The sequence below is a fragment of the Bos javanicus genome, chromosome X (assembly GCF_032452875.1).
Source record: "Bos javanicus breed banteng chromosome X, ARS-OSU_banteng_1.0, whole genome shotgun sequence".
NCBI classification, from domain to species: domain Eukaryota; kingdom Metazoa; phylum Chordata; class Mammalia; order Artiodactyla; family Bovidae; genus Bos; species Bos javanicus.
The window spans coordinates 57263853-57275958 of record NC_083897.1 but is presented as its reverse complement, the minus strand read 5'-3'; the positions used below and the strand labels follow the sequence as shown (position 1 = coordinate 57275958).

The 12106-nt window shown below is 35.8% G+C and overlaps 1 protein-coding gene across 3 annotated transcripts in view; it reads right to left on the bottom strand.

Annotated features, from left to right (window-relative positions):
* Nucleotides 1–894: 894 nt before the first annotated feature.
* The window catches only part of TBC1D8B (TBC1 domain family member 8B), an 84113-nt gene continuing 72901 nt past the window's right edge, over nt 895–12106 (bottom strand). For all 3 annotated transcript variants that reach the window (XM_061409355.1, XM_061409356.1, XM_061409358.1), the window contains exons 17-21: nt 11920–11985; nt 10082–10165; nt 8973–9029; nt 6286–6383; nt 895–4069 (exon numbers count right to left, since the gene is read on the bottom strand). In XM_061409355.1, coding sequence (XP_061265339.1) covers nt 3671–4069; nt 6286–6383; nt 8973–9029; nt 10082–10165; nt 11920–11985 — 704 coding nt within the window. In that variant the 3' untranslated portion in view covers nt 895–3670. The remainder of the gene's footprint in view (nt 4070–6285; nt 6384–8972; nt 9030–10081; nt 10166–11919; nt 11986–12106) is intronic.

The following is a 12106-nucleotide window of genomic DNA, read 5'->3' as shown; positions in this document are numbered from 1 at the left end:
AGTCAACCACCTGCGAGAAGCTGGGGCCTCCAGACCTATAACCGTATGGAAATAACTCCTGTCAACAGCCTGAGTTAGGCTGGAAGTGGATTCTTCCCCAGTTAAGCCTCTATAATAAGAACCACCTTGGAAAAAACCTTGGTTTTGCAGCTTGTCAGATCCTAAGCAGAGAACCCAGCTAAGCTGAGCCTGGAGTCCTGACTCATTGCAATGGTGAAATAATGTGTATTGAGATAATTTGTTACCCAGCAAGAGAAAGCAAACACAGTGCTCAGTGTCCATTCCAGCCTCTTAGTGTGCCTTTCTCTACTGTCGGGGCTAAGAAACTAAGGACATTTCCCAGATTCCCTCATAACCAGAACTCTGGACATTAAAGGGCAGTCAGATACACACATGAGACAACTGGCAGAAGGGAGGTGGAGGCTACGCTTCTGCCGTTTCTGCTGGTAAACATGGTTGTGCAGCTGTTTGGTTGTCCTACTGCAATTTAGTCACTAGCTTGTGGGTGCTGAGAGGCAGGATGCTTGGCATCCATTTCACTGGTGTAAATAGTAGTAGGTGGAGTGTGGTTCTGGGGACAGGAGCCATACAGCTGGCTTTTCATCATGGAGTAGGAAGTGGCAGTTTCCTAATCGGAGAAGAATTAGCAACTCCCTTGGTGACCTGATGCTGTGGTATAGCTTTGGAAGTTGTTCTTGAATGCTCAATTTAGAGGCAGTCCTCCTGATAATTCTATAAGTGACTTAATGTCTGGTAATAAATCTTTTCCTGCCTAAACTAATTAGAGTGAATTCTGTTCTCTGCAACTGAGCCTTAACTAATATAGGAGGGAAGTCCTCAAGTGATAGAGTTAAATATAAATATATCATAGTAAATAATAGTAAGATCTCTAAGTAAGCCATTTTCATATTTATTTAATAGATTTATAACATTTATTTTTATAAAGACAAGTAAAGCCCACCTTATAACACCTAATTTAATGTATAAGGTACAATGCACTGGTTCAGTGTGACACAACTACGTAAGAAAAACCCACTTGTTCAACAAGGTAGTGACTACAAAACTATGTGTTCTGTTTATTTCTCCTGCAGACTCAGAAAATAAATGTTTGTCTTTTTAACTTGCATTTATAATCTTTTTGCAACTCAAAAATCTCTTTAGGTACTCAATTTAACTAATCTAGGCTAAAATACAATACTAAGTAATCTTCAATATTCTGATTTTAAAACATATCAAATATCAATAACATATGCTCTTAAGAAAGTATCTTTTTATAAATACAACTGACAAAATATTGAACAATGTGCAACAGTGCATTTGAATATAAGCATAGAGCCTTGTGTCTTATAGAGCTACTATGGTATAACAATCATTGCTTAAAAGCAGATGTGTGATAGTTCACATACAAACTATTAACTGAACTCTAAAATTTGGACACATTTCAGGCAAATCATTTCTGAGAAAAGGCACAGATGTTTATTTAGCAATTATCTCTTTAAGTGGTAATTTCCTTGGAAAGACAAAGCTGACAAAATCATTTTAAAGACATTACTAGTAAATGTTTGGCCAAGTCCAATTTACAAAAATTTTCAAGGGGTCAACTTGAAAATTCTTGAATCTCTCTGAAAATAACATATTTTGTGGTGATGAAACCCTCTGGATTAAGCCTTGTTCACAGTGGATTCTTGCCAAAAGCTGATTATACCAATTCTTTTGGTATAATCAGGGAGACTTCTTGGGTCATTCTTAAAGGATGTCTGCCTTCTCATGGTTTCAAATCTGAAAAGTCAAAAGGCTTAAAGCCAAAGTCTTTTGTGAAGAAACAAGTTCCAATGGATGCATTCTCCTCAATTTTCCAAATCAATTGATTTATAAATTGCTTTTATCAGAAACAACACAGAATATCAGACAGCTATGTTTTTTTCTCTTTAAAGTGCTAACAAAGCCCATTATCTCTAAATGAACTTTCACTGTAATGACTGAAATATAAGCAGCATAAAGTATACAGAAATTACACATTTAAATTAGATAAATTACAGCTTTTTAGATAGATGCCAAAATTCTATACATTATCTTAACAATCCTTATGCACAAGTACAGGCATACCTTGGATGTTGCAGGTTTGGTTCCAGATCACTGGGATAGAAGCAAATATTGCAATAAAGCGAATCACATGAATTTTTTGGTTTCCCAGGGCATACAAGAGTTATGTTTACACTATAGTGTAGTCTATTAAGTGTACAATAATAGCATTATGTATAAAAAAGGAACAAACTTTAATTAAAACTATTTTACCACTTAAAAATGCTAGCCATCATATGAGCCTTCAGTGAGTTGCATTAATGACATTAAAGATCACTCATCACGGATCACCATGACAAACATAATAATAATGAAAAAGTCCCAAATACTGTGAGAATCACCGAAATGTGACAGAGACACAGTGAGCAAATGCTGTTGGAAAAATGGCACTGATTAGACTCGCTCAATGCAGTGTTGCCACAAGCCTTCATTTTCAATAAGCTGTAGTATCTGTGGGAATTTTCTGGTGGTCCAGTGGTTAGGACTCTGCACTTTTACTGCCAAGGGCCCGGGTTCAATCCCTGTAGGGAACTACCATCCTGTAAGCCTGGATCCCACAAGCCTACCAGTCACAAATCACGTGGTGGCCAAAAAAAAAAAAAAAAAGACAACTGTAGTATCTGTGGAGCACAATCAAGCAAAGTACAATAAAACAAGGTATGCTTGTATACTTTATGAACTTGTCAGACTAATACAATAATTCAATCTATCTATTATAACTTAAAATATGACTGGTGAAAATCCAAAATCTAAAATTAGAACCAAACTACTCTGAGAAAAATACCACAAAGAGCAGTGCTTGGAATTTCAAGTAACTTCTCAATCCAATGAGAGACGTGTACACAGTTAACTGTACATTTATTTACCCTTCTGAATTGGCTCATTTTAACCAGCTCAAATCCAAATCCAATATCATTTTTCCTCCTATCAGCCCAGTATTTGAATTTTTTATTTTTGTTAATAACAGAGCTGGAAGTGTATCATAGCTTCTGAACTGCTCAGGTTAGGGAGAAGGTAGAATTTACTTAAAAAACAACAACAACTACGTAATACTAGAAGACTGAATGAGATTAACTTTAAGAAGTTAATATTATTTCAGTTAGATAACTTGAAAATGAGGTTCCCATACAGTAATCTTCTAGATAATTAAGGCTACAGATCTAAGAGTTTGATTTTCTAAAGCACTGTAATAGGACTGAGGCAATTTGGAAAGTAAGATTTATCATTATGGCATGTCAGCATCACTAATACTCAAACATAACACCACATTTTCAAAAATCATCACTAATTCATATGTAAATAGCAGCACAAACTAGTTATTTGCTTACTAAAAGTGATATGGTGGTGCCCTCTGGTGGTGACATTTAGCATACTCTCCCTGATACTGCATGTCTTGCGAAATATAAAAAGTATATTCGAATTATAGAATATCAAAATTAGATATTACCCCAAAGGAATAAATCATTGTGCTTACAATATCTTCTTTTTAACCTTCAAACACATTGGTAACAAGATAAATCCCTGATCCCTATTTCCAGGAATCAAGCTGATGGTTATAAGAATCTTGGTAAAATGCCTGTTAAGAGCTTTACTTCTTGGTTCTACAACTTAACTGAGAGGTTTTCGCATTTTCTAGTTTGGCTTTTAGATCTATGGATTTCTCAAAAAACTTCACCAATGCCGGTTCATTCAACAAAGAGGCAAGAATCTGTTCAAACGCAAATGACCACTGAGGTTCTTCCCTGGGCGAGGAGGGTTCTTTCTCCAAGGGTTTCTCTGCCTGCCCCTCACTGGGTACTCCAGAAACACAGACTGCAGCACCAGACAGCCCTTTCATTGCCGATGTAGGGCTATGGAGTTTCCTTCCAACTTCTTCCATCCTGAGCAAAAGGCTGGTTACAACAGCAATGGCTTGATATAATGACTCTTCTTCAGGGTCCCCATGAAATAAGTTATATAGTGTCTTTGAAAACTGAATAAATTGTGACTAGAAGACACAAGTTAGAAATATCACATTTGATATTAGACTTAGCAAATATATAAAGAGAACTTAGGAGTGAATAGTCTTCTATTTAGAATCTGCACCACATAACCCTCACCATAGAAGTTTTAAGAACTGATGATCAATCCCCAAGTAAATTTTGGTTCTAGAAAAATGGGTATGAATTATGAAAGAAAATTCCACTTAAGTTTTCTTATCTGTTGCCTAATAACAGTAAATTATATATATATATATATATATATATATATATATATATATATATGTATATAGTGTGTAGCATTAGTCACTCAGTCATGTCTGACTCTTTGTGACCTCATGGACTATAGCCCGCCAGTCGTGTGATTTTCCAGGCAAGAATACTGGAGTGGGTTGCCATTCCCTTCTCCAGGGGATCTTCCTGACCTTGGGATTGAACTCCAGTCTCCTGCACTGCAAGCAGATTCTTTACCATCTGAGCCACCAGGGAAGCCCCCCAAACAACATATATGTACATATTTTATATATACAATAATTCCTGGACAGTATCTGCCAGCATTCCTTCAATGTTAGGTGATACTTTTAATTAGGCAAAGTCCCATATTTGCCTACATACAAATAATTCATTCATTAATCAATCTTAATGAACAGACTAGGATGACTTAAATTTAAGGAAGAATGTTTTGGAACCAGTTCAGTAATACAAGGAGGTCATGTGGACATGTTTCTTTTTAAAGGCTAAGGAGGGGCCCTAGTAAAGAAATAAACTGGATTGTTTGCTAACTGTCCCTAGACAATCCATAGACATTCCTAGAAGATTCTTGCCAATATAAAAAAATTTTTCTAACACAAAAGTCCTATAAGTCAATCATCCTACTAGAAAAGTTTATCTGTAAATAAAAAGTAAATAAAAAAGATATACTTTAGGTGGGGGCTGCACTGTAAGGCATGCAGGATCTTAGTTCCCCAACAAGGGATCCAACCTATGCCCCCTGCAGTGGAAGCATGGATTCTTCACTACTGGACTGCCAGGGAAAGGGGAAGTAAAAGTAGCTCAGTCATGTCTGACTCTTTGCCACCCCATGGACTAAACAGTCCACAGAATTCTCCAGGCCAGAATACTGGAGTGGGTAGCCTTTCCCTTCTCCAGGGGATCTTCCCAACCCAGGATTGAACCCAGGTCTCTCGCATTGCAGGCAGAGTCTTTCCCAGTTGAGCCACAAGGGAAATCCAAGATACTGGAGTGGGTAGCCTATCCCTTCTCCAGCGGATCTTCCTGACCTAGGAATTGAACCAGGGTCTCCTGCATTGCAGGCAGATTCTTTACCAACTGAGCTATCAGGGAAGCCCCAGGACTGTCAGGGAAGTCCCCCTAAAAGATACACTTTATAAAAATTTATTGTACCAAACTTTAAGCTTTATTTTTCTTTCTTTCTTAGTCTGTAACACTGTTTATTAAAATTTTAGTATTAATATATTGATTAATTTTAAGAAGTACTTATTACCTATTCCACTGAGAAAAATGAAGTTATTTCATATTTCTCATTTTGGTTAAGTTCTGAGAATCCTCAGTATCTGTACCAAAAGAATTTATTTAAAAAACATAAGAACATACAATGACTGAATAGTGTGCAAGCAAGAGATGGATTTATAACTGTGTCAATAGGGAATTCCCTGATGTCCAGAGCTTAAGACTCTGTGCTTCCACAGCAGAGTGCGGGTTTGATCCCTGGTCCAGGAACTAAGATCCCACATGTTACATGGCATGGCCAAAAAAAAAGTTGTGTTAACAGTAGTCATTAGTACTATCTGAGCAGATTCAAGATGATTAGGAACCAGGGTATAACCTATTTTAGTTATTTCTTATTCCTATTACCTAGTATTGGGCATGTCATCTAGTAGTCACTAAAAAATGTCTACTGAATAAATGAACATTTCTAATAAAGATAGAAGTAGAAAACACTGAAATATATGTTATACACACATCTTTTCTATAGGTACAAAATGTCACAGCAGAGGACTGTACTGAAACTCTAGATGCATTTAAGTGTTTAAAGTAGAAAATCATTTTAAAATTTACTCCCACTCTTCTATACTCATCTGAAACTTACAGATATGATGCAGAGATTATTTTTGTAATAGCATGTTAGCTATTTTAGATTTGGAAACACCCACATTCATTTTAATAAAACACATAAGAAAACCAGAATTTATGAACTGAATACCTGATTCATTCTTGGTAAATCCTTAATGTTTTCTTCTTTTTTTAGAAGTTCATCTTGCCATTGACTTAGATACGCTTGAATATTGACTTTTTCTTTTTCTAAATGAGGGGAATAAAATCATCTCATAATGAACAGCCCACTATATTTTCCCAAATCCTCAAAAGAACAATTATTATTGAAAGATATTTCATTGAGATATAAGATTCCACTTTTTTCTCCAGAAATTGATCTGACTATACCTTTTCTTTCACTTACTGACTCTCAAAATATTTTCCATTTCCATTAAACTAAAATTTTTACTTTGAAAAGGTTGGGGACTAGAGAAGATGTAAGGTGAGGGGAAGAAGAATGCCTTTTAAATTAAACAGTACACCCTGACTTGGTGATGTAAATTTCATGTAGATGTTCTCATGTATACCACTAAGTTTAAAATAGCTTCTATATGATGTTCTTAATAATGCAGTGGTCTATGGTGACTCTTTCAAAAATTCAAAACAGTACTTATTCATTCATTCCTTTGAAGAGTTTAATCACAATGATGTTATTGTGACTTTATTAATAATTATTTAGATCTCTTGGAAAACTAGGATATACTGAACAACCTGGTGAAGTGGTCATATCTAAGCAGATCTTCAAAAATTATTTTTTAGCTGTTACTCAAAAACATAAAAAGAATGATTGATTTTTGTAGAACAATTTGACAGTCTCTATCAAAATACTAAATGTGCATATTCTTTGCGACCCAGCATCCTCATACCTCTATGAATTTATCCTATCTTAAAGAAATACGCCCCAAAGTATCATTAAAGGTAAGTATAAAAATGTTTGTTGGACCATAGTTTGCAATATAATTAATTGGAAATAACCTAAGTGTTCATCAATATTGAGCTAGTTACTGAAATAAATGACAATACAACCAAACTCTGTACCCCAATACTCAGTACATGTCAGATCCACATGTACTGACATGAAAAGATGTCCATGATATACTAAAAAATAGAAAAACAAGTTGCCGGGAGCCGGCATATTGCATATTGAGTGCATAGTGCATATTGAGTGCAGCACTTTCCACAGCCATCATCTTTCAGGATCTGGAATAGCTCAACTGGAATTCTATCACTGCTGGGAGCATGAGGAACTCCGCCCATGACAAAGGTCATGAGGAAGGAGGCTCGGCATACGCAAAGGCGGGATCGAGCTTCAGGAGTCCCCCTGGAAATTCTCGAGCATATACCCCCAAAACCAGAGTCTGCCTACTTTCTGCTTTGTGTTTTCACCTACACCTCTGACTTTACGGGGGGGCTGTCCCCCACTACCTCTCTGAAAAAGAGTTAGCTTACAGCTCCAGTTAATAATTCCTGGGTGTGACAGTGTTTAACCTACAAACTCCTTTGGAAATCCTCTAGCCTGCCTGAATAGGTTTTTCCGGCCACATGTGATTGTTCAGAGCCTCCCAACTGTGAGAGGCAGGAGATGTTCTAAACTGTCTAAACACAGATTCTTTTGAGTAGTTAAAAGATTGATTAGAAATTGTATTGGTGAAGGGATTTTCACTTGTTGGGCCAATGTTTGCTGCTAAGTTTCCATATCCCTTACCTGCTGTGTCCCTGGCAGTGTATTGATTAATATAATTGGTGTAAGTAGTAGCTTTAATGTTTGTAACCTGGGACCCTTGAGTTAATTCTTTTTCTTGTTATAGCCCACCATACCTTTGCTCTGTAGGAATGCAACTTTATCTAATGCTTTTGGAGGGTGGCTCCTGACCAATCACCTTTAGAGAAAAATAAGTTTTCTGAAGAAAGGGTCTTAAAATGTTAACAGGCCTCCGGGCCAGAAGATGATGCAAATCACCTAAGCTTTTGCATATGATAAGTTTGCAGGAAGAAAGCCTGGCTTGCTGCAAGACTCTACCCCTTCCCCCATTATCCTCTATGCATAACTTAAGGTATAAAAACTACTTTGGAAAATAAAGTGCAGGGCCTTGTTCACCGAAACTTGGTCTCACCATGTCGTTCTTTCTCTTACCTTCTGGCTGAATTATTCAGCCTCTTTTCTCCACTGAATTTCCTCACTGAGCTATCCTTATTTCAGCCGCTTTTCTCCACTAAATTTCCTCACTGAGCTATCCTCATTCTATTACTCTTTATATCCTTAATTAACATTTAATTAAGCAATTGTTTCCTGATCTTCGCCTACGCCGTCTCTCCTTCGAATACCCTGGATCAGCCGGGGCTGGTCCCCGGCAACAAGTTATAAAACAGTATTTATGAAGTGTTTCTTTTTTAAAAAATAGATGTCTATTTATATTTGTTTATATGCAGAAGCAGGTCTGGAAAGAATATAGGCCAAAATGTTTTCACATCTACTTCAGGGTGGGGTTGGGTGGGGATATGAGCATTTCTGTGCCATTTAAATTTCTTTTATATGAATTATCTATTACTTATACAATTAAAATAAATATTTTTAAAATAATAAATAAATATGGGTCATTTACTGTTACATTTTCTATAACTTCTGAGACTGAAGTATCCAGAGAAGAATAAATTGTTAAACTTACACAAAGGAACTGAAAAAGCTCTAAGGACAAATCAAGAGATTTTAAAAGGAATCCATGCCTCCCCCTTGTGTAGTTAACCTTATTTACAAAAACAATAACTTAAACTAAATGATACTCCTAAATCATATACCTTTTTCTGGGCTGTTTCTTGCTGACTTTGCTTCCTTCTCCTTTGCAGGCTTGGAAACTAGAGGGGAAGAGGACAACTGCATTTTGTAAAATATTTAAAAAATACCTTTTGAAAGTAAAATAGTATTTTGATAGACTTATAAGCACACATTATTTTCTTCAACAAACCAATTATAGCTAATCTGACCTCCTATCATGAGAAGACAAAGTATTCAAGAACTTTAAAAAGAACACTGCAGGGAAAATCCATATTAAAAAATCTTAGATAGAAGTATATGAATTATTAATTTATTTCTGGGTGGTATGTGATATTTCCTTCCTTGTGATTTTCTTCAAATTGAATAGTATTACTTCTTTTATTAGGAAAAAAACATATTGAGAGCCAAAAGACTGAGCTAAAAAAAAAAAAAAAAAGACTGAGCTACTAGTCCTAACTGTGGTAAAACCTCATTGAAAAATCTCACACGAGTCACTTCTCCCTTCTGGGCCTCAGTGCCCCCTGTATAATTTAGGGACTTGACTAGATGATTTGTAAGGTTGCTTCAAACTTAATGTTCAAACACCATCATACAGTAACCATACACAAGGTTACATAAGGACTTCTCTCTAAGATACTTCTATTTATGAAAAAGCAGCAAAAGACACAACAATAAGCCCATAATACTTCCAAATTTTGTCTGAGACAGACTCATCCCTATCTCCTACACCTACAGTGATTTATAATAAGTATTCACTGTTTGAATAATAGCTATGACCTTCTATCATCAAAGATTCTATTGTCTTCATTGCATTTTAACAAGGCATTTAAAAAGTCTGATACATTTTAGAAATTTCGGCTACAAAAGTAGAAACAAAATGCATTTTCTTTCAAATTCTCCAGTAAACAAGAAATTCCATAAATCAAAATCCAAAATGTAGTTTAGTTACTCAAATATTTATGGAATACTTACCATGCATTTAGGACTATGCTAAGTGCTATGGTAGCACAAAAAAGTGTAAGGTATAATTAACTCAAATTTTACTAGTAGTAGCTGGGTAAAGAATGTTTAAACCAGAAAGATCTCTACGTGATTAATCAGCAAAACAGATATATTCAAAACAGATATTTACCATGGAGTTGACTGAAGTACAGCAATTCTTCCTTGGAAAGTTCATCTCCCTTTGAAGGGTCTTTATACTGCACTTCAGTATAAGCTGAAAATAGATAACCCAGATCATATTTGTAACAATGAGAGACAGAAACAGGTCCTATAATGGATCAATTAAATCTGGGGACAGAGAATTAAACAAAGGGTCCCTGTAAAAGAAAGACATATGTGAAGAAGTATAGAAGTAGTACTACTCTGCTGCTGCTGCTGCTGCTGAGTCGCTTCAGTCGTGTCCGACTCTGTGCGACCCCATAGACGGCAGCCCACCAGGCTCCCCATCCCTGGGATTCTCCAGGCAAGAACACTGGAGTGGGTTGCCATTTCCTTCTCCAAAGCATGAGAGTGAAAAGTGAAAGTGAAGTCGCTCAGTCGGGTCTGACTCCTAGCGACCCCATGGACTGCAGCCTACCAGGCTCCTCCATCCATGGGATTTTCCAGGCAAGAGTGCTGGAGTGGGGTACTACTCTACTGTATAGCAAATATTTTAACAAGAAGTATTTGATCACTTTGAATTCTCTTATTTCTCCAAATTACTTGCTTTTTAACAGTTTTCCAAGAGCCATTACAAATTAAAATTTAAAAATATGACACTTGGAAATCTCTGAAAACGTGACCACAGTCATCTAAAAACATCATTAATAATAAGGAAAACATGAAACTGAGTGCTCTAATAGATATACAGTGTTTTTCCTATTTTTAATCCTTCTATGGAAAATCATATTCATTCCATTACAATATTAGACAATCTAATGACAATTTGACTTGACAATGTAAAGTCCTTCACAGTTAAATTATTATTTGATTTGTCTTTGGTTTTTAACACTGTGTTTATGATTTGAGTTTGTGAAGGTTAAACATGACTTTTAGATTTTTGGTGTGGTAAAGAATGGTTCCCAACTATCCTGGGAAGACTTTAAAAGGGACCTCAGGTGTAGTTTTAGACAAATTATGAGGTGCTTTTTTTTTTTTTTTTGGTGAATCACCCTATTTAAGCTAAAAGGTACTTTTGCAATGTTCCTTTAAAGTTTAAGACTAGATTCCTAATTATGGATCAGGCTGGCAAAGGCAGCCTCTTGAGCTCAGAGGGAAACACTTAAGTAGAACTGATGTGGTGACAGTAAGGCAGTGTGGTAGAATAGAAAGAAGCCTGCATTTTGTAGTCAAACCTTAGTCTGAATTTCAGCTAAGCAATTTATTAGATATGTTGTCTTCAGCAAATTTAATCTTTCTCTTAGTTTCCATATCATCAAAATTGGACAGATAATACCTTTCAAGGATATCATGAAAATTAAATAAAAGAATGCATATAAATGCCTGAACAGAACAAGTGCTCAATAAATGGTAGTTTTTGTTTCCTCCTCCAAATGTTTAATATCCCTTGCTGCCCAGTCTCACTTTTCTGAATAATCTGTAGTATTTCACAAGTTTGGCGGTTTGTCTAAAGTTAAATTCTACTGTCTAATGACAACAACAATAAAAATTCAACATTATGCCATTACTCAAATGATAGACAGTGCTTACACATAAACTACTTATTAAATTGACTGACCACTAACAGGAAGGAAATCTATGAACCTATCTGTTACACAGAATCTCCTCTACAGATTTCAGTGTAACTATATATTAGCAAAAATATTGCTAACGTGATCCACAGGCCACAATTAAGCAACGACCTTATACCATATGGAAAATTATATTATTCGTTAAAATAGAATGATATCTGTAATTATACTTGTTAAAAAGTATAATTGATGTATAGAATCAACTTCTATACATCACTAACAACTATTAAACTCTTACCTGGAGAAATATGCAGCTTAAAAAGCAGCTTAAGCTTCTCAGTAAAACTTCCATTGTACATTATGTCTGTTCAATAAAATTAAATTGCAAATAATCACAGCCAAAGAACATTCAATCAATTACAGCAACACAGATTAATTAAGACATAGATATGAGCCAGGATTCAGAAACCTTCTGTTACTTAAAC